This window comes from Eulemur rufifrons, chromosome 16 (assembly GCF_041146395.1).
Source record: "Eulemur rufifrons isolate Redbay chromosome 16, OSU_ERuf_1, whole genome shotgun sequence".
Classification (NCBI taxonomy): Eukaryota; Metazoa; Chordata; class Mammalia; order Primates; family Lemuridae; genus Eulemur; species Eulemur rufifrons.
In genome coordinates this window covers 50145728-50169519 of record NC_090998.1, presented here as the reverse complement: position 1 = coordinate 50169519, position 23792 = coordinate 50145728, and the positions used below count along the sequence as shown (strand labels likewise).

At 42.1% G+C, this 23792-nt stretch overlaps 1 protein-coding gene across 2 annotated transcripts in view; it reads right to left on the bottom strand.

Annotated features, from left to right (window-relative positions):
• TBC1D30 (TBC1 domain family member 30) overlaps positions 1-21679 on the bottom strand; it is a 35602-nt gene extending 13923 nt beyond the window's left edge. For both annotated transcript variants that reach the window (XM_069490371.1, XM_069490372.1), the window contains exons 1-8: positions 21523-21679; positions 18221-18282; positions 17619-17684; positions 15572-15697; positions 13726-13911; positions 9343-9511; positions 7001-7169; positions 3050-3155 (exon numbers count right to left, since the gene is read on the bottom strand). In XM_069490371.1, coding sequence (XP_069346472.1) covers positions 3050-3155; positions 7001-7169; positions 9343-9511; positions 13726-13911; positions 15572-15697; positions 17619-17684; positions 18221-18282; positions 21523-21679 — 1041 coding nt within the window. The remainder of the gene's footprint in view (positions 1-3049; positions 3156-7000; positions 7170-9342; positions 9512-13725; positions 13912-15571; positions 15698-17618; positions 17685-18220; positions 18283-21522) is intronic.
• Between the last annotated feature and the right edge of the window lie 2113 nt (positions 21680-23792).

Here is a 23792-nt window from a genome sequence, read left to right as displayed (position 1 = left end):
CACGTGGCCTGCAGAGGCCTGGGTGGCAACAGACCTAGGGCCAGTGCAATACAGTCTGTCGTGAAGCAGTGGGGAATACCTTCGGACAGGTAAGGAAAGGGGCAGCCAAAGCACACTCCCTAATGCAACCTGTCTTAACACGAACCCATTCTCTTCCCCCTCTTCCTCCTAAACCAGCAACTTGTGGGGTATCCTTGTCTCCATTTCTTTCTCTCTCACCCCATTTCCCTTTTCCATGGCCAAGTCCAGTCAGTTTTGCCTTAGAAGCATTGTCTCTGTTCATCCTGTCTCTACCTGTCACCGCGCCCTCACAGGCCTTCCAGCCATCACACCTGACCCTATCAGATCCATCCTTCGCAGAGCTGCCCACACAGTCGACATAAACACAGCAACCATTTTCCTTCTCTCCTTAAAGTCTTTTGGGTTCACATTTCCTTTTTCCCTTTCCAAAGGGTCCGCAGAACCCCTAGAACTCCAGTGAGGTGAATTACACAACCACTGACCTTATAGATCAAGTCTGAGCTCCTTCCCGTGGGTCGTGGCCTTCCGTAACCCAGTCCCTAAACGCCAAACTCCTTGCTGCTTCCCTCACACTCCTACAGGCCTTTGCGCTGCTGCTCCCTCAACCACGAGCTGCCCCTCTGCTCTGCACTAGTGCCTTCGACACACATGCGCGCGCACACACACACACACACACACGATGTGCATCTGCTCATACGCACACACGGCCTAGCCGACTCCTGCTCATCTTTAAAAGTAAATCCAGACATGAATCCCCTCAAGAAAGCCTTTACTGACTTCCTCTCTCCCACCCCACTCCACCCCCGCCCCCCAGGCTGGATCAGGTCCCCTCTCTTCCTCAGCCCCCAGCCCTGTGCACGCCTCTCTTGGTGCCCTTCCCACGCTGTATTATAGGAGACTGTAAGCTCCCTGAAGATAGAGCCCATGCTTTCTTTTCTTAGGTATCCAAGCTCCTGGCACAGTGCCTGACATTTAGAGATGCTCAATAAATATTTGGAGAAGTTCATATGGAGCCTAGAAAACGAGGCCGATGCGTTTTATTTACTGATGTTAGTCGCAAGGAAGCACTGAAGGTTTCAGTGTAGAAGAATGAAATGACTGAAGCAGTAAGTGTGGACGATTACTCTGGCAGCAAAATGCTGGTTGTGTTAGAGCAGAGGGATTCTAGAAGGAGAGGTATCATCTATAAGTGTCAATTCAGCAAACGTTGATTGGAAAAGAAAAGGCAGAAGACAACCAAAGATTCTCAGTAAGCATTTGATTCATGAAATAATAAATGTACTGAGCAACTCTAGTAAAAGACATAGTGCTGAGTGCAGTCTCTGTCCTCAAGGAACCTACATTACTAAGGACATAAGATACCACCTTAAATCGAAGCAGGATATGATGAAAGCTCAGAAGAGAGGTACAAATGAAATGCGCTATGGTGACTCAAAGAAATAGATGATTTTAGTGGAGACTATCAGACAATGCTTCATAAAGGAGATGGCAACTGACTTGAAACTTTCAAAAGGAAGGACTTAAAGATATGAAGGTAGAGAAGAAGGACTGAGCAGAGAGAGCAAAGGTGTGGCAGAGGCATATTCCCAGACATTTCTTCAAGCATGAAAGACAGTCTGACTTGACAAGCACAGGGCAAGGGTACACAAGGAACAGGAACTACGGCTGAAAAGATGGGTTAATGCTAAATAGTCAAGAGCACTGGATGAGAAGCTGAGAAGTCTGTGCTTTGTTTTGTGGGCAGTGAGTAGCAGTTGAAGTTTCATGCATGAGAGGGAAGGAATGATAGCATGATGCCCTGCTTTGGGCATATGAATCTGGCAGTTCTGTATGCTACAATCTCACACATGGAAAATGCCAAGCATGGACCTGGGGCACAGAATGATACTCAGCTCAACAAAAAGTGCTTCCCTCCAAGAGAGAATGAGCAACGAGGCAATGGCCCGAGATATGAGAGAAGAGCTGGAATCAGATCACAGATGTTGGAGTCGGATAGAACACTTCTTCCTTTGAGATGGACAGGAAGGAAGAGAGGAGAGATGAGAATGCAATAAAAACACAAATGTTTAGGGAAGTTCTATCAGATGGTCAATACTCTCAATACATCAGATTGCTGTCTGCCAAGAGAAAGGAATTCTGAGAAGGAGCTGGGGATCCAGGAATGAGCAAAGGAATGGAAGTGCCTCACTTCTCAAGTCCTAAATCAGTGCCCAAGTCTTAGTTTTGTAGTCAGTTGACTGGGCCCCATTACCCAAAAAAGACCATCAGGCATGGAACCCAACGGAAAGGTGAAAGTTGAAATCAAGAAAAAGGAGAGAGAAATCACAGAGAAAGAAGGAAGTAAGGCCAATGACAAGCCTGGACAAGACCTACATTTAGTCATTGGCAAGAGGAAGCAGCAGGAAGAGAAGCAGTCAAAAGCATTGGAGGAGAATGAGGATAAAATTATGTTATAGAACCTAATGGAAAAGAGAGTGTTAATAAATCAGCCATCTTTTCTATGCTCGCTGTCAGTTTTAACGAGTTGATGAATATGATACTGAGATATAGTCACATGCCAAAAATAACCAAACACTTCAAGTCTCTCCATTGAAATTTATGATTAATATATAATTACCTGAGTTCAAAATGTGAGCAAAACAAATAAACCAAAATACTGATCAAAATAATCTATTTTTTTATCCTCAATAATACCTTCCCCAAAATAATTATTTTACCCCACAGGTCTCCCATTAAGAAGGTTAAGAACAAGAATCAGAAAAAGCACCTGGTGATTTTGGGGCTTGTTTTCCAGTTTATTTTTACACTGTACCTTATGATTTTTAAGCAAAACAGTTGGAATGAAAGCTACCACAAATATCGATCATTCGTTTCTTCCTTCCTCTTATGACATAGATTCTTATTAAATTATAGACTCCTAGTCGATTTGAAAAACTGAGTCTGAGGGCTGTCCAAACACATTTCCCAAGAACATTACTGCTCAGCACTGGTTGTTCCCACGGTACCTGGGGATCCCAGAGCCACTCACCTGCATGAGCTCATGGCTCTGCAGAAGATCATTCTCCAGCATCTCCTGGGTAAGGCGCCCCATGGTGCTATAGAATTCATCTGCTGTTTCACAACATTCTATCTGCCTAGAAGAACGGATAGAAAAATTGTTTAGGGCATTCATGCTGTATAACAGGTATGTGCTACAGATATAAGATGTGTTGCCTCTTGCCATCAAATCAATCAAGTTATCAATCAACAAAAATCAAAATCCTGAGACACAGTCACAGTACAGCCCACTGTATGTGGAAAAAAGATTTAAGAAAATATATCAAAGGCAACTTAGAGGTACTTGTTACAGATGAGTCCTGTCTTTCCCACATGCTCCCCCAGCCTGTAAGCCCTTTCTGTGGCATCTTCATTGTTTCCATGTGACACATTCTACACATCAGAATAGCCACCACTGATCAGAAATCATAACCACAAAATTGGGTACTGTAGAACAATCCTCCCCTGTAGGGAAACTGTTGGCCTTAATCTGAAAACACTGATACCATTAACAGATTGAAACTACACAAGGTAAAAGATGAAAAATACAAGAACTTTATCTGCATATTTCATCAGTCAACAGTATGTTGTCACAGGCAGAACTTTCTGAATTCTCAGGGCATTGCTGCTAGGTAAAGATCATACTCTGTTTTTTGCATTCAGTTCTACAAGTAAAGACTCTTAATACCTGGCAACCTGTGAGACAAGTTAGATTAATCTTTCTACTTGAAGGGGTGGGGGGAGGGAAGGGATAGTCCAAAGCAAAGAGTACTGGGTATTTCTGTTTTATCCATTACAATGTCCTTTGTATACTAGAATAACTCTATCTGTCCATCAACCATAACATCTACGCTTTGACATACACTAAGGTTGGGGAATTTCCATAGAGCCATCCAAAATATATATATCCTTAGGCTATGGAGTGTTGTTCTAATCTCATTGCCACAATCATGTAAATAAATAAATGAGATAGACTGTTAAAGTATTATTACAAATACACAGAGGAGCATGTGGGCACAAATGAAAAGGGGATTAAATTTACCCTGGGAGGTCAGGAAGAGAAATAATGCTTGAGAAGAGTTTTGGAAAACGTTCTGCAGGTTGACAAGGAAGAGAAAGCATTCCAAAGACACAGGTGCAGGAGACAGACAGCAGGTCCTGTCTGGGAACTGCGATAGCTCCGCACGACCAGTGCTGGGGGAGTGGTTGCATGGCCAGAGGAAGCTGGGGAGAGCTGAGGGCAGAGAGCTGCAGAGGGCAGATGGCGAAGGCCTCATCTGCCAGGTGAAGCCTCTTCAGGACAGGAGTCGCCGACAGGCTCTTCACAGGGAGTGAGGGAACAGCTGTGCCCTCGGTAAGGTTGGCCTGGAGGTGGTGTGGCATGGCCAATGTGGGGTACAACGGGGAGACCAGGGAAGACACACCATAATGGGCCAGTCACAAGGTAATGAGGGAGTGAGCCAAAACAGCAGGGTCAGAGAAAAGGACACAAAAGGAGATGCTAGCTTCATGAGCTGATGGTCTGCAACTTACATATCCCAAAAGAACTCTTAGGGTGAATGAAAGGTAGAAATTCCAAGTTGCAAAAGCAAGGTGAAGGGAGATGTCCCATGGATAACCATACATGAGGCACCTGTGTTACTCAGGTAGACATAAACTGAAGATCACCCATATGCTGTTCATGGTTTTTCCAAAGGAAAGTTTGTGGGGCTGATTACAGGCACCAGAGTCAGAAAGATCCAGTTTTAAGTCCCAAGTTCCATTTCTCATTGGCTGTATGACAGTGAATCACACCTTCCTGGGGTTTTCTTACTTGAAAAGATAGGGAGAATAATCCTGCCTACGTCACAGCGTTACTGGGAGAACTGAATGAGATAATGTGTTTAATCTGTCTACCGTAATAGCAGGCATGGTAGGCACTTCATGATGTATATTGGTTGCCTTTCCTTTCCCTCAACAAGTTTCATGCTCAAAAGATGTAGAATTATAATAAGCAACAACTCTGAAACATTTAAAATTCTATCAGTCTGATTCATATATCCCCTGACCTTCATAAACAGTAGCCATTTATTATCAGTAGATTCACATTATTCACAGCTATTATTATTTCAACAGCATGACATCCCTGGAATGATCACAGGAATAAATTCTGATCCTGCAGAGAATAGACAGATGGGACTAAAACCAAGATCACCTCTTTTCTTCCTGGCCCCTCTCCATTAAGAACTAACACAGAGGCAACTATAAGTGACTCATCACACAGTAAAGTGCTTTACTACTTTAACCTTGCAAACTAGTTACACAGCAACTGGACTATCACGCCCAGAAAAACAATCAAAGCTCAAAAAGCTTTATAAAGTACAGAGAAGGTTGGAAATACATGGCTGCAGAAAAAGGTAGTTGTTGGGAGAAAAAGAAAGATAATTATGCTGGGCACGGTGGCTAATGCCTATAATCCTAGCATTCTGGGAGGCCGAAGCGGGAGAATCGCTTGAGCTCAGGAGTTCGAGACCAGCCTGAGCAAGAGTGAGACCCCATCTCTATAAAAAATAGAAAAAATTAGCCAGACATAGTGGTACACGTCTGTTGAACCAGCTACTGAGGAGGCTGAGGCAGGAGGATCATTTGAGCTCAAGAGTTTGAGGTTGCTGTGAGCTAGGCTAACACCATGGCACTCTAGCCCAGGCAATAGAGTAAGACTGTCTCAAAAAAAAAGGAAAGCTAAGTAAATAGCACACCAAATCCCACAGAGATTAATTTATTTGTCTAGCTGGAAAGCAATGTACAATAAAACAAAGGCAAAGGAGATAGCTATGTGATGTTTAAAAATATATACAATAATGATTTTTTTAAATCCCTGAATTGATAGTTGGTAGATCTTTCTTTGCAAAAAAGTTAAAAATGCTAAAATCTCCCAGGAAACAACTTATAAGTAAAAAGGCTAGTTAAAAGGTTTTTGAAACAGAACATTGTTAGTGATTTATTAGCTTCCTGACATGTTGTCTACGGGTACCCACTCAAGTCATCTATAGCTCTAGGAAAGAGACATTAAAAACTTCTCTGCTTCTTAACAGTAACAGTTTCATCCTAATGCTTCTTCCATTACCCAAAAGGTACAATTTTAATGTAATAGTCAGAATATATCAGAGATGAGGGAAAATACCCTATCTTTTTCAGCCCTGCTAACTAGTTAATGTTAAGTACAAGCTATTTGGTAATATGTTTTGGCAGTAACAGGTTTCAACATAGAATTAAGTTTGGTTTTTGTTTTTTAAGAGACAGAGTCTCACTCTGTCACCCAGGCTGGAGTGCAGTGGCACGATCATAGCTCACTGCAGCCTCAAAGTCCTAGGCTCAAGCAATCTTCCTACCTCATCCTCCCACGTAGCTGGGATTACAGGCATGAGCCACCGCAACCAGCCACAATTAATTCTTGATGAAAGGAAAGAATTTCCATGTGTTCTACTATTGACTATGTACCAAGCACTCTGCTAGATACTTTTACATGTTATCTCATTTAATTTTATCACAGCCCTGAAAGGCAGAACAAAATAAAGATTCACAAATAATCTAAATTGTGATCTTAACCAACAAATCTACCTACTCCTTTCCAGATCTTCCAGTTTCTCTTCCATCTCAGTTCCTCTCCCTCTTCCCAATTAGTGTCCAAAGAGATGCTGATGAAGAGCGAAACAGCCAGGACACAAGCACTGAGGAGGACAGGGAGAAACTCAGGACTGAGAAAGTCCTGTCCCCTGCCCTCAAATAGATTCCATGTGCCAAGAATACGCCAGCTGAAATTTCAGGAGGCTAAAGCAATGGAAGAAATTCACAACTTTCTTCTTTCCTCACACTTAAATATCCATGCTTTACACATGAGAGCACAAAAATTGCTTAAGGCCCCGACACCACACAACAGAGCAGAAGGGGGAAAATCACTTACTCTCCCAACTTTGCCCAGATAGCCAGCGACACCCTTAGGATGATTTCTGAACCTTCAAAGAAGACTGAATCCCAGATCTTTAAAACTGTATGATTAGGGAGGCACGTGGCAAAGAGAGTCAGAAACCATTGCATCGTGAAGACATTCGTAAGTGGGGGCTCATATCCACCTGAAATAAAACAAACACACTAAATTCTGATATGCAAGGTACACAAATACCCTCTTTTAGTCTTTCATGTCCACCCAAATGTTATATTTCCTGACCGATTTCTTCATCTTTAAATTCTCATTCTTTCCTCCTAGTTTTCCTTCCATGTTTCTGGAAAAACACAGGTGTACTTAATAAAAATCTTAGTAATATGAACTTCACAAATTCTTTACAATACTTCAGAAATCTTATCCTAAAACTTACATTGCCTCTACCTGTTGCAGGGTTCTGAAAATTAAAGAGCAAGTTTTCCTCACCAAAAACAGAATAAAAAGAAAAAACCTTAGCCTCTCAAAAGCAAAAGCCATCAGATTTTTGAAATTTTATAAAGCCCACTTTTATTCAAATGCTGCTGATAAAACTAAACCTGCTCATTACAAATTATCTGTCTACTTCTTAAATTATAGTAGTTCTCAGACCATAATGGAATTAAACTAGAAATCACTAACAAAAAGATAGCTGGAAAATCCCAAAATATTTAGAGATTAAACATTAAATTTAAAAAATATTTTGAACTAAATTATACATGGTTTTAAAGATCTGGCATCCAGCCCATTTTGAAATTTCTGAATTAACTGAAAACACAGCGCTCCCTCCCACTTCCTGTGATAAGTATGCATTTTAATGAAATATAAAAATTTAGATATTTAAACTGACTTCAAATTACAGTCAGTAGGTACAATTACCTAAGTGTTAGCAAAAAGAGATCTGTTTTCCTGCATTCATTTTCTTCTTTCTTACCTATGAACAAAGTAAGTATCTTTGTTCAGAGACTAGAATCTGAAGTCGTTCCTCATAGCCAAGTGCAAAGTACTTGGGTAAAAACATGTAGCTCAGTAAAGTGTGTCTTACTATGGGACAAGCAAGGTTGGTCTATCTGAAAGCCTTTATAAAATCTACACAGATGCACGGTTATACAGCACAAATTAAATTAGATTATTCAAATGGCTTAGAAGGAAATGCTTAGAGACACTCAAGTGTCACTAAAATTTCCAGTGTATTTTAATCACAGACCAGATCTTCAAAATCCTTTAATATTTTCCCAGATTTAAATTTGTGGGTCAGACTAGACTGCAAATGCATGGGCTACAGCAAGGAACTGGCCACTATTTACAGGAAACACAATAAACTTCTGACTATTCTTTCTGGTATTCTGAGCACAGTGGGAAAATGCAAACAGTGGATATAATTATAGTTACTAACTCAGGTACTTCTAAAAGCTCGACGAAGCCCACTAGACAGCAGCAACTCTCAGACCTCTATCCCATAACCTCAATGGTTCAGGGAAAACCACAGCTGTGCTAAATTGTACGTGGAGCTCAGTTTTAAACACCTATAGGTTTGGTGCCAGCTTAGAGTAGTTTAGGTAGTAAGACACGTACACTATTCTCCATTTAAAGTACAACATAAGGCCGGGTGCAGTGGCTCATGCCTGTAATCCTAGCACTCTGGGAGGCTGAGGCAGGAGGATCGCTCAAGGTCAGGAGTTTGAGACCAGCCTGAGCAAGAGCGAAATCCCGTCTCTACTAAAAATAGAAAGAAATTATATAGACAGCTAAAAATACATATAGAAAAATTTAGCCGGGCATGGTGACTCATGTCTGTAGTCCCAGCTACTCGGGAGGCTGAGGCAGAAGGATTGTTTGAGCCCAGGAGTTTGTGGTTGCTGTGAGCTAGGCTGACACCATGGCACTCTAGCCCAGGCAACAGAGCAAGACTCTGTCTCAAAAAATAAAAAAATAAAAAATAAATAAAGTACAACATATGGGGAACCTGCACCCTTGGGGCCATATGTGGCTCTCCAGATCCCCGAGTGTGGCCCCTTGACCAAATCCAAACTTCACAGAACAAATCCTTTTAATAAAGGGATTTGTTCCGTAAGATTTGGATTTGGTCAAAAGCTGCACTCAGGGATCCAGAAGATCACATGTGGACCCAAGGCTGCAGGTTCGCCCTATGTTTTTTCAGTTTGGGTTTTGTTCTCTCTAGAAATTTAACTCTTTCATTGCACCAAACTCCTACCAACAAAAATACCTGGAAACATTTATTTCCATTCGAGGTTTAGGCTCACATGTACCATGGGATCAGAGAAGTCTAACGTTTCAAAAGTATAATAGCACTGACTCATCACTACCTCCACTCTCCTTGTTTGCAGTTCTCTGAAGAGTATCCAGGTGCTGAGATAATTCAGGGAGCTTCATTCTTAAGAGGTCTCTGAAGACAGCCATATCCACAGACAATGCCCGGAGATTATTGACAAAATAGCTTTCAGGAAGTACTTTATCAATAAGGTAAATCATAATCTGAAGAAAAAGATAAAGAACAAGGCTGCTTTGTAAAAACAAGGATCCCGACATGTCCCAAATAGAAATAATATATTCAAATAAAATGCAGTTAGCCAAAGCACACTATCCTTTAAACGTATCGGTACCAAATGTTCCAGATTTTCAAGGCTCACCTACCCCCTGGGTAAGGAGGGGCGGGGGGCATAATTATCTAAGTTACTCAGACCCCAAGTCTGCTGCTACCTGAAATTTCTAGACGGGCCGCTAGACCTGAGTTCACCCCATAAGTAGCTGTGATTATACAACCTCAGCCTCATTCTGAGAAATGACAAAGCACAAGCTTCGGCAGCAGCCGGCAGGAAGCTCAATACTGGCTCAATGTCGTCAGCACAGTTTTACAACCTCGATACGAAAACCAAGAGCTGGCCTATCCTAAAACACCCCCATTGAGGCGGGTCTCGAGATCCACTTACCACCAACCCAGGCTATCAGAGCAACTGATGTTGGCTTTCTGTCTACTCTCCCCTCCTGGGAGAAGGCAATTAGGTTTTATTTGAACAAGCGGTACTTTTTAAAATCTGTATTTCTTTCATAGGATTGTTATACAAGTTCTTCAAATCACTATTTTTTTCTATTTATATTATCTTTCCTAAAACATCAAGAACCACTAGAATGACCCAGCAACATACACACATGTTCTGTATGTCAATCCCTGGTCCCTCCCCTATCAGCTTTCATGTTATCGATAACCTAAGAGACCAGCACGTTCCCCAAAGCACCAGAAAAACACAAATAAGAACAAGATCATGGCTGGCTCTATATACATAGCTGGTTGGCTCTTTGTTGAAAGAGAAGTAACTACCTCACATTTTCATTTTCAGGATACTGCAAAACTACTTCCTTGCAAAAGAAATCTCCCATCTCTGCCAAGGGCCCATTTTCCCCTCATCCCCAGCTTATGATTTCTACTTTTGAGGATCATGGTTTCAAATGAGTCAATAAGGGGGCGCCACTCTCTTGAGAAGGCCCTTACCCTTTGTTATAGGGTGGCCAGGCCCAGAGAGCCTTAGCCTTAGGTTTGGATAAAATTTACCAGGTAAATGTATCATCACCTTGGAAACAGGAGCTCAGTGACAAGAAAAGGCGGACATTCGGTCTGAGTGGAGGGAGGAGGTTCTGGGAGGTGGACCTGAGGGGAAGGGCAGACTCCTAGCAGGGTAGGGTGCCCTGGCACGGACCTAGTCCTCTACAGATCTGAAGAGGGATGTACAGGATCATGAAGGCAAATTTCAAGATACTAGGCTCTCAATTACTATACTTTTCATCTAAGGATAAGATATGCAGTACTGAGAAAGATACTGCATGCATTTATTTTATTTTATTTTATTTTACCTTAGAGTCATGATCTCTCTCTGTCTACCAGGCTGGAGTGCAGTAGCGTCATCACAGCTCACTGCAGCCTTGAACTCCTGGGCTCAAACAATCCTCCCACCTCAGCCTCCTGCGTAGCTGGAACTACAGGAACATGCCACCACACCTGGCTAATTTTTTAATTTTTATTGTAGAGATGGGGTCTCGTTCGTTATGTTGCCCAGGATGGTCTTGAACTCCTGGCTTCAAGCAATCCTCCCACCTCATCCTCCCAAAGTGCTGGGATTACAGGCGTGAGCCACGGTGCCTGGCCAACACTTAATTTTTACTAAGAAATTATGATCCTTTTAAATTACATGAAAACAAGAAATACAAAAAATATTTCCTCAATTATCATAGTAATTCCTGTGACATAATGAAATTCTCTATTGAAAGGCATCTCAAAATCTGACATGAAGACATAGAGCCTGCTCACTCACTCCACCCACAACTATATTTCCAAAGGCCAAATCTTAGAGCCTAAAAAAAAAAAGATTAGGATAAATAATGGAAGAACTTTGAATTTTTAACCAATAGTTAAAAATTCAGTTACTAAGAAAAAACAGGAAGTGCTAAGAAGCAGGAAAAATGTTTCACCTATTTCTAAAAAACTATATACTTCCCCAGTAATTACGACTTGCAGAGGCCAAAACAGCTGCTGGAAAAACACTGACACTCAATATTTTTCTCAGCATTCGAAGTGTTTCTTCTGCATATTAAATGTCTGATCACAAGATCTACACATTCCTAAATGATGACGATGTCATCTCATTGCATCTCATTGCTCATTATCTCGGGGGCAGAAATATAAATACTCAGTTTCTCAGCTTTACCTAATCCATCTTTTTCTGTGAGTTTTTAGTTTCTCAAATATCACTGAGCCCTTTCATGATCTGACTGGTATGTACATTCCCTTCCCCATCCCAATCCCTAACCTGAACCACTTATTGTGACTGTTTAACAGAACAATTCCCATTTTACAGTCATACAAATTACATCTGAAAAAAAAACTGGTAAAAACTGGTAGACTGAGTAAATGAAATTGCTTCTTAATAAAAAATATCTTAAAGTCATGTATTTGTCACTGCCTCCCTCCTCTTCTGCCCCTGCCTATTTGATGAACAACTAGCATCAAAGCTGTTTCCTTAATTACGTGAATGGAAAAAGTGAGAGGGTGAATACTGATTTACATCGTGGTAGGCTGGATTTATAATTAAGTACACCATCATGTGTATAAAACCAAGAGGGCCATTTGTTTATTTTTCCTTATCACATTACTCAGTGATTGGGAATATCAATAAGGTATTCACCATAGCCAAACACAGAGGGGAGGGGTCTTGAATACGAAGATCAAGTATCTATCTCATATATCACAAAGCATTGCAATCAACTGCAGTTTAAAGGTTCAAATATGAATTAGCAACCCCACATTGCCCTCAGCAAAGGCCGCACCGGCCAATCTCCACATTTAAAATGTTTCATTTCTCATGAAGACTATTTCTGGTGACTCACTGACTCACATTCAGACCAATAAGCTTAAATTGCTATGTCCCATCTCAAAGTGTTTCCAGCATTTTTTTTAAATAATAAAAGTCCTAGGACCAGCCTGAGCAAGAGCAAGACCCCGTCTCTACTAAAAAATAGAAAGAAATTATCTGGACAACTAAAAATGTATATAGAAAAAATTAGCCGGGCATGGTGGCACATGCCTGTAGTCCCAGCTACCTGGGAGGCTGAGGCAGTTGGATTGCTTGAGCCCAGGAGTTTGAGGTTGCTGTGAGCTAGGCTGACGCCACGGCACTCTAGCCCAGGCAACAGAGCGAGACTCTGTCTCAAAAAAAAAAAAAAAAAAAATCCTAGGCTTCAAAGATTAACAGATAATAATATAATTCAGTTCCATAACATTTCTCCATGCAAACACCTTCCACAGACACTCATTCTCAGCCCAACTCCTCCTTACCTTACTCCAAATATGAAAGAGTAAAGCAACCTAATAAGACAACTCAATCAGAATTCAGCATAACTGGTGTGGTAGGCAGCTTCTAATATGATACCTACCTCCTGGTAGTCACATTTTTGTGTAAGCCCTGCCTCTTGGCTATGAGCTGGACCTGGTGACTGGCTTCTAACAAATGTGGAGAAATGATGGGATGTCACTTCTGATATTCAGCTATAAATCTGTAACTTAAACTCTTCTGCTTTGCTTGCTCTCTTGCTCAGTGAGGGATGTCAGCCACTAAGTTGTGAGATGAAGGGACCCACATGGCAAGAAATTAAAAGACGCCTCCAGTCAACAGCTAGAAAGGAACTGAGTCTCTCAATCCAACAGCCTGGGATCAATTAAATCTTGCCAAAAACCATGTGAACAAACTTGGAAGGGAATGCTTTCCCCACCAACTGAGCCTTCAGATGAGACCACGACCCTAGCCAACAGTTTGAACACCTCAGGGATGTGACCTTAAGCCAACTAAGCCACGTCTAGATTTCTGACTCAAAGAAACTGTGAAGGCAATGCATGTTTGCTGTTTTGAGCACCTAATTTGTTACCCAGCATTGGATAATTAATGTGATTAATATTTAACTTGCTTTAAAAATACGATGTCTTATAAAGGAGACTAAACACATCATCATTCTCCTCACCATTGGCAACTACATTAGTCTGCCACTTGACACGGCTCTAACCTGGGGGAAATACTATCAGAGGTAATTAAAAAGGTGTGGCAAACACCATGGAAAAGGGTAAGGCATCAAGGAAGAGGAATTATGGTTCCAATTTCTCACTCAGGAGAATGTCAGTTGCCTTTGTCAAGCCCGATACTTACTTTCAGGGCATCCCCTTCATTGCCTTCCATCACTTCCAGAATTAGTGCCGCCAGGATGTTAAAGCCCTGACAGTACCCAACATTTTTGTTCCATCGGGCATAGGCCAGCAGCACCCGTTTCAACACAACCCTGTCCTGCTCAGCCTCCTGGCCACAGTAGGAACTACAGCCTGTGCGGTGAAGGTCCTAAAATGGAAGGGAAACAATATTTAAAAAAAAAAAAAAAAAAAAAACCTCTTAATACTCTCTACCAAAAAAATACTTTCAGTTATTTTTTTGCCTCACACTAGAGTCATATTATCAACATGGATTTTAGTTTTTAAAAATGTATATGCACCTTATACACATGAGTCAATGCACTTTTTTAGTTTTCTTTTTCCTAATGTTTTCTAATACGCTAAGAGAGATTTACAAGGGGAATTTCAGGTAGGCAAATTTTCTACTTAAAGTGTTTCCAGAATTGATATAAAAACTGACTCAGAATCAGTAAAAATCACATAATTTCATACAGATTGACAGTTTTTATAATATTCCTTAGATACAATAGTCATCTCAACACATGTATTGATGTTAACATTATTCCTTTCACAAAAAAATGGTATATTTAGCTATCAAAACTCTAAATACTACTAAGGAATAAAACCAAAATAGCAAAATATGCAATCTGTATTGTAGAAAGACAAAAAAATCATTCTATCCAAATTATTTCATGAATTTGTGTAAGAAGACCAGAAACATTTGCTGTGCTTTAGTATTTAATGAGGGCAATATCTACAATTTAATTACCATGCAGAGACTACAATTTTCAGGAGCTGAAGTCATTTTACTGACATATCATTCACTTCAGTAAGAAAATAAAAGATCCTCTTAATAGCATGATTGTTACCAAATGTGCAGTGCATTCATTCACAAGTTAAACAGAAAGAAAATATTTCAAATATGAGATACTTCATCTGTGAAACATATTCTGAAATTTCAAATAAACAGCTGAAGTGTGGATAATGCAATGTTTTTTAGTATACAATGTAAAATTCCATAATTTTTTTAGCATTTATCTGAAACAGACCAAGTTAGATCAGAAAGTAGCTCATTTTAGTACTTCCTTCCTAAAAAAGTATCTTCAAATATGCCAAAACATTAGCCATCTTGTGATGGCCAAAATTTGGATGAAAAAACTTTCCTTTTAAAACCCCAGCTTAGCATCACACTGTAATGTACCCATATAAAATACTAAAACATGTGCTAGAACCTTACGTAAGAGGATAATACTGGGATCAAATGGAATCAGCATCCTTGGCTTCTAGCACCAGGCTCTAATCAACTGTAATAATCCCGTAGGCAAACCACATCTACCTGCACAGCTGGCTTGAATCCTCAACCATTTGGTTTAAAGTAGACCCACCAGTCAACATAACTATCTTTATAAACTGACAGTTAAGAAACCATCAAAGACCCTAATAAGAGCCAAATGATTCTAATATGAAATATACTTAACTTTAAATTTCTCAATCAGTGACTTTTATGTAAAAATCCAGTTGACAGCACTGACCCATGCTAAAGAAAGAAAAAAAGGAATTTCAATCTCCTATCCTGTGAGGAAGGCAAATAAAATGAATATGAATGGAAGCTCATTCACTAACATTTTCTTCTTACTGGCAACATTTAAATTTATGAAGAGTCAAGGTTCCCCATAACAAACCTATTAAGTAATGAAATGACAAGGCATAAAATACACAGATATTCAGACCATAAGGTAGAGATCATTTGATCCTCTGTCCAAAAAACATGTGGCTCTTAGAGTCTTTCTTCTACGTTGAGGATGACAGACCAAGCTCAGGGGCATTACCTTGACTATCTGAATTCCCATCGAGTCATCATCAGGATTACTCCTTTCATTGAAAGTGAAGCGCATAGTTTTGTCCCAGTCAATGGCTATACTGTGCAAATAATGATCTGCCAAGGTCAACCAAACCTAAAATGTTACATAGACAAAGAAGAATGCTAAAGTAGAATACATAATTTCACCTTTATTAGAAAATAGTTATTGCACCCAACAGGAAAATGGGAACTGTTCCTAGACCAGATACAGCTCATAAGTAGAAATCTACAAGAGCCTCATTGAAATTTTTGCTATACTGAATTGCATTATGTAGGTCCTTTCATATTACTCTTTCAATAAATATTTATTGTGTTCCTACTATGTGTCAAGCAACAATTGAGGCATTAGGAATACTGTTAAGAAAATAAGCCAAAAAGAGTTTCAATTTTTATTCCAGTTCATTGACTTAGCTGTATAATCTTATAAGCTGTTTTACATGGCTCCAAATTGCTCTCTACACTTGGGCAAGAGCCACATGGTCACTCATGGTAAATGGTCCTTTTTTCACCACGGAGTGGGCTCCACCTTTAAGTTACCCCTTCCTCCCTCCCTCTCTCCCTCCCTCTCCCTCTCTCTCTCTCTCTCTCTCACACACACACACACACACACAAAACTGACAGATGGCCTCCCATAATGAATAACTTTTAAAAAGAGTCACTGAATATTTTTACTTCTTTTATTATCTTAACCAGAAAATCTGTTTCTGAAAGATGTGTTTCATAATGCCATTTTTAGTGTACATTTTGAGGAACCCTCAATGTTCAAATTCTAGAAGTATAAAGACTGGGTTTATAAATTAATAACCTAAGAGCACATTTCAAATTTTGGTATTTGACCATAATTTAGCAGAAATAACATTGCTTAATATCTCTAGCCAAATTTCTCTCCTAAGCATCAGAATCACATGTCCAAATGCCCACTTGATACTTTCAACTTAGATTGCTAATAGGCATCTCAACCTTAACAGATCCGAAACCAATCACTTAACCCACCACCACCACCACACCAACTAGACAGACAGACACACAAACCTGATCCTCCCATCTAAGTAAACAGTAACTCCACCCTCCCATCACTCAGGCCAAAATCCTGAAGTCATCCTTGACATCCCTCTTATACTTTATATTCAATCCAAGAGGAATTCATGTCAGCTCAGTCTTCAAAATATATCTGGAATTTGATCCCTTCTCTCCATCTCCACTACACCACCTTGACCCATCCTCACCAGCAGAAGACTTGCCTGAATTATTGCAAGTCTTCTACCGGTCTCCCTGCTTCTACCTTTGTTTCTCATATTCTCAAGTCAGTAGCCAGAGTGGCCCACTTGGAATGTAAATCAGATCATGTCGCTTCTCTGCTCAAAACTTCCCAGTGCTTCCTATCTCACACTGAGCAAAAGCCCGAGTCCTACTGTAGCCTGCCAGGTCCTCCATGCTCTGCTACCCCCAACCCACCACATCCCCTCATGACCCTCTCTCCTATTGCTTCCCCCTTCGCCCTCACTTGAATAGTCCCAAGAAGCTCCCGCCTGAGGGCTGAGGGTGTTTCCACTGGCTCTTCCCTGTAGGGAGGGTCTTCGCCCAGGTAGCTGCACAGCTGACTTATCATCTCCTTCAGGGCCCTACCCAAATGTCACCTTGCTATTTAAAATTCCACCTACTTACCCCCTTGCTCCCAAACCCTCCTCTCTTTTCTTTTTATGCTTTATTTTTATCCCTGACACTTATTTCCTCCATTACCATCTGACATACTTTATATTTTATTCATCATAAGCTCCATGAGGACAAAAACTTTGGTCTGTTTGGGGGTTTTGTTTTTGTTTTTGTTTTCCACTGCTGTACCCCTAGCACCCAGACACAAAACAGATAATCAATAAATACTTAGTACATGAATGAATAATGAAGAGACAGGTTTTAAGGTCCTACATCTACAATATACTTTTTGACATTTCAGAGGCTTTAAAAGAGGACAGAGTGATGGTCCTTTTGTGTTTCAGCCCTAAGAATCCTCTTACCTTTCTCCTCCATTCCTTTGGTATTCCTGTGGATAGTCTGGCAACTGCCTTGAGAGCGTCATACCACTAGGAACAAAAAAGAAGTATCAGGGAAGTGATAACATTGACCTGGATGAGCACTTTTCAAACTTTTTCCATCTTGACATCCACAGAGTATAACAAAATTTGAACTGCCCACTGGGGGTAATAGCTAAAGCTTCTTTCAGCCAGTAGTTGGTGTGGGGCTATTACTGCCCCAAGTCCCGCCCTTAGACACCCTGAACATACCTGTGACCCATGTGCAGCACACACAAAGTGGTTGGGAAGCTCTGATTCAGAAACCATAACACGTATTAGGGGTTCAGAATAATAGACATTTGGTTTTTTAAATTTTTTTACATATGTACCATTAATAGAAAGTACAAAATTTTTCATTGCAAGTATAATAAACCCAGGCCACTTGTAGCTCAAAAGTTATTTTATCTGAAATACATTTTCAAAAGTGACTTATCTTCATATGCATCTCAAAGAACAGGCTAATATTACCATCTTGAGACTACATCTCCACACACCCTGTTGGTACCCCTAAAGAAGAGTGTTTTCAAAACCAAAAGTAAAGTTACCTGCTGAAAACCATTTTGACCTAAAGATGGCTCGAGAGTGAACTTCAATTTTGTATCAACTCCTAAAAAAAAAAATAAAATAAAATAAATAGTTACTTTTTGAGACTACAAGTTATTAAAAATAAAAAAACTTGATTCTACTGTATCATCATAAATTGTTCTAAAACATTTGTTTACTAAATTTTAGTCAGTTTTGTTAAAAGAAAAAGGATATTGATTTTTAAAATGGGAAACTACCCTATGGCAATAGAATGTAGCTTATCACACAGGATGCTGGTTTCCACAGCTGCCTGGAGTAGTGCAAAATCAAAAAATGACACCACAGGCTTGGAGTCACACACACCTCCATTCAACTTTCGTTCCTAGACTCAAACAAATTATTCAGCCTGCCCGCCTCAATTCCTTTTTTTTTTTTTTAAAGAAACAAGGTCTCACTATATTGCCCAAGTTGGAGCACAGTGGCTACTAACAGGTGTGATCATAGCACACTGCAGCCTTGAACTCCTGGCCTGAACCTCCTGAGTAGCTGGGACTACAGGCCTGTACCAACATGCCAGGCTTCAATTCTTTTGTCTTTAAAATGAGGATAAAAACGTCTACCTCAGAGGATTGTTGTGATGATTAACTACAAATCACCTAGCATAGTATAATTAATATTTGTGAAATTTAGGAAGAGAATTCTCTCACAGAGTTTGTTTTTCTAGGACACTTGCATGGACTAATACTAAGGAAATTTCAATGGAGTATCAAAAGCTATAAAATAATATCACTGACTTCCCTCTTATGGGATGATCATTATAACAATCCATGTGGAAATGTTCATATATTTTTAAATCCTATCTTGATATACTTATTCACTGAAGATAAAACAGTGTGTTTAATATAGACTACAAACTAAAAATAGAACTGAACTTCAAGTAATCTGTAACTTTAGATAAACTTCTTCAACTCAAATCCCAAATCTACAGAATACAGGTAAATGGGAAAATATATAAAGACTCTATGTTTAATATTTATATTGGGCTTTTATTCAGAATTCCATATTAGAATTATGTGTTGTTATCAAAGTGAAAATACATGACAATTTTTATTTCTGCTTAAATTCTATTTAAAAACTCAAATCTGAAAATGCTATACTTTTTCTATAACTTCACAATCCATGAAATGACATTTTAAGTCACTTTTTAAAAGACATTGTTCAAAAGTTCAAGAAGAAATACCAAACATTATCAATAACATTCAGTTTCTTGCTAAAGTCAAATGATGACCTTTTTGCTTGTAAGACTGTTGATTGCAGATTAGGCATATTGAAAACCTCTCCACAACTTCCACTGCTTAGGGGTTGGTATGGATAGGAACAATCTTCAAAATTTATAAGATAATAATAGTAAAGTAGACTGGTCTTTTTACAGAAATATATATATGGAGTCAAGAAGCTGGAAAGAGATGTATCTGATTTGCCCAAGCCCACAACAGTATGCAGATGCCCTTCTTGGAGCCCTGGAAGAACCCCGTGAATACATGAGTTGGGTCCTACATTTCTAAAGTCAAGCTGTTGAGAATCCCAAGCATCCAATCAATGCCTTGATTTTTTTTTTTTTTCAAAGCTTCAGCGTCAAAACCATACTCTGCTTTGATAGATAAGATTTTATTCTCCAAAGGAATATTAAGTACCCCACGGATCCTCATCTCTCTGAGATGGTTTAATGAAGTGCTACCCCAGTGCAGAGCGGGGATACAGCGGCCACCGGGGTGCCCCCAGCTACAGTGCTAGATTTAAGGCATTAAAACAAGACCTGTTGTGAGGTTGCTGTCCAGACGCAGGGTGCTGAATGGAGGAGCACAGAATGATGACGCTTGCTTTATTATAACAAAGACCAGATTTGGTCCCGTGCCGATTTACTCTCGCTGCACTTAAAAGCCCCGGATTCCCTGTATGTAGGACCGAATATGTTCCTCTGACTTTCTCAGAGCACCTGGGGGGAGTCACGCCTATTGACTTCCCGTGTGGAAACCCAGCTCGGGTTAGTTAGTCAAAACCACAACTATCTTCTCATGATCAAAAACGAGTAAGAGGATTTAACTGGGATTGACCATTTCAGCGTCTGCATGCAAAAGCTTAAACCAGGTCATTTTCACCCCCTTTTCTTCTAACTTGAATAAGGGAGGGGAGAAGGTTTATATTTCATCTGATAATCACAGCTGTTCCGGATTCAGAAATGCAAAACAGTTTTAATGTGGGAAGGAGATTAAAAAAAAAAAGTAAAGGAAGACGGTGAATAAATACTACAGCCTCTGCAACTAGATACTTCCTAGGGGAGAAAAACAAAGGAACCACGAGGTTCGGAAAGGCAGCGACGCGTTCCACCCTTCGGGACTCAGTGCCTGGGCCGATTCTCCTGCAGCTCTATGATAGCGAGTCCCCAAAGGCACCGGGAGACGGGGGTTGGGGACGACGAACCCGCCTGGAGCCCAGCTGGGGCCACTCCAGGGACAGGTGAGCACCAAGCACCAGTGCGAGTACAGCCGGCTTCCTCTGCGGCCACCCCGTGCCAGAAACCTCCGTGCCCAGGAGCCCGCGGCAGGGCCGGGCTCTTAAAACCCCAGGGAGGGATGCCGGGTGGCGGAGCTAGCGCGGAGTCATGCAGCCTGGAGAAGCAGGGACATGTAAACACAGGCTGCTGGCAGAAAGGGCCTGGCCTAGCACCGCCAGACGCACTCCCGGACCTCACCTATGGAAAGGATCGCCTGCCAGCTCCCCACCTGGACACACAAACTAGAGGCTCCGGTGCGAGCTGACCCCGGCACTCACGCCGCAGGGACTCTCCGGAAAACACACCCGATTTTTGCCTTCGCAGCCGCTGCCTTCCCCTCCGACCTCTAGTGTCAAACCTTTGCCTGTCTCTGCCCCACACACCTCTTTCAAGGTCTGGCTTCCTGCGAGCCCGCAGCACAATAGGTGGCGCGGCCTCTGACGGCCGGGGCAGCCACCCGCACTTCCCCAGTGCGCGGAGAAGGCCGAGCGCACAGGCCGCGGGGTGGGCGTCCGCGAGCAGCGGGAGGGAGCAGCCGGTGCTCTGCGCCTCGGGAGGCCGCTGTCCCCGCCCAGGCCCTCCTCCGCGCGCTCTGCCCTCCCAGGCCGACCGAGCCCCGCCGGCAACAAGCCGCGGTGGTCCGCACCCGGCGGCGTGCGGGTGCTCCCCGGCCTAGGCGGAGTCCAGCTGAGGCAGAGGCGCAAGCAGCAAAAGCTCCGGGGCGCCAAGCTACTTTGGAGCGCCCCATCTGCAGCCCCGGGTCCTCACCCGGCTCCAGGGTGCAGAGCAGCCGGGGCGCGGTCCGGGAAATGCAGCTGCGCTTCTTGAGCACATTGCTCAGGATGGTGCCCACGCCGCCGCCACCCTGCCGCTTCAGGCATCTTCCCCCGCGCCTCAGAGAGCTGGTCAGCTTGTCCTGCCGCATCCGAGAGCGCCCCGGGCTCCGGCGCGGCCACCGTCCGCCTCGGTCCCCGCTGCCCCACCGGCTGAACGGCTTCGCTCACGGGGCTCGGCAACGAGCGCAGGCGAGGGTCCCTCGGGAGCAGCGAGAGTACAGCCGATGCTCGAGGGTCCAGGGGACCTGCGGGACACCTCGGGAGCCGCCGAGCGCAGGGGAGCCAGGGGCATCTGCAGTGCGGAGCCTGCACGGCGGAGGCAGGCGAGGGCTCGGGGCGGGGAGGGAGGGCGGGAGCGAGCGCGCGGGAGACGGAGGCGGCGCTCCCGCCCCCAATCCCGGCACCGCTGAGCGCAGGCGGGGCGCCCGAGCCCTGGCGGGGAGCCGGCGGGTGAGCAACTGCGCTCGGGGGCCAGAAACAGCGGCAGAGACTTCCGCGCTTCTCCCAAGGTCTAGGAGGGGCTGGAGGGGGCACCAAAGGGCGCAAGATGCAACTGCCCACCTCATCCGAGCAGCTTGGGAAGGGACCGTCAACCCGCTGCAGAACGAATGTGACAGACGGTGAAACACAAGTGTCATCCCCAATTGCGTTGAACTCTTTTCCTGGTGGCTTAGGGAGGCATGGAGAGCATGAAAAACAATTTTTAATGGTGGGTTCTCTTAGAAAAGTGGGCTTCAAGAAAAAATTGTTCCTATATAAAGTTTTAAAAGGCAGTGTTTCCTCATCTCTCCAGCCAGACTCCAGTAGTTCTGAACTATTAGCCAGCATTAGTTTAAAAAAAAAAAAAAAAAAACTCAAACTACGATATTCACCAGTAGAGCATTTTTTAAAATTTCAATAAATTTAAGGGTACAAGTGGGTTTTGGTTACACGGATGAACTTGTACCCATCACTAGAGTAGTGTACACTGTACCCAATAGGTAATTTTTCCTCCCTCCCCCTTTCTCAGTCTCCAGTGTCCATTATTACCGCTCTGGGTGACCACGTGTACCATGGCTTAGCTTCTACTTATAAGTGAGAACATGTAGTATTTTCACCAATGGACTATTTACCATAAAAATGAATAAGGAAGGAAAGGGTGTGGGGGATATAAAGATACTTGTGTTTGCTAATATTTAGAAATAGAAACACTAGATAGAGAAACCAAAAACTATTTTTAAAAAAAAGGTACAGAAGAGGGAACAGCATGGAGGAGACACGAATGAAAAATGGAGACTTCTCTTGGTGTGCCTTCTATAGTTTTGATTTTGGAATAACATGTTATACTAGTAAGTTAAATTTTAAAAGCCGGGCATGGTGGCACATGGCTGTAGTCCCAGCTACTTGGGAGGCTGGGGTAGGAGGATCACTTGAGCCCAGGAGCTCAAGGTTGCAGTGATCTAGATCAGGCCACTGGGCAACACAATGAGACTCTATCTCAAAACACACACACACACACACACACACACACACACACAAACCACCACATAGCCACTAAATAGGTTTAGAAGTAGAGCCAACTCAGCAACAATGAAAACCCCCCAGCCCCAGGTTGTGAAGACCATTCTCCACTAAAAGGATCAAAAAGCTCCTTTGAGGAGTGACTGATTCCAGGTCTGGGCCAGAAAAAGTACAAGTGTGAAACATCTTGATGAACTCAAAAAGGAAAGAAATGCTCCAGGATTAATGGGGTCATGTCAAAAGGATACAAGAGCCACTAACTATGCCCCTTCCTATTGGCCAAAGATGAATTTGAACATCAAAAACAATGGCTGCTATGGACTGAAAAAATATTGAATATTTTTTAAATGCTTTCATAATGATATTCTGAACAAGACAGAAAAACAAGTCATTCCTACAACTCTGGCACACTTATTTTGTAATCAGTGCATTCTGGGCTTTGTGGCATGCCCCTAGAATTTAAGGACAACATCAGAAATGGTACAACTCTAAGAATGAACTAAGAGTCTGTTAAAATGAGATGAGTCATCTGCAAAAGTAAACCAGGCTGATAAAGGATATGTGAGCTATTCAGTTGTAGCTGCCTGAGGTAAAGATATTTTGAAAAAGTCAGTACTCTTTGAAAAAGGCATCACATTAGAAGATGAAATCATTGTCTAACCTGGTTATGATTAACTGTTTAGCTTGCATCTCCTAACCTTT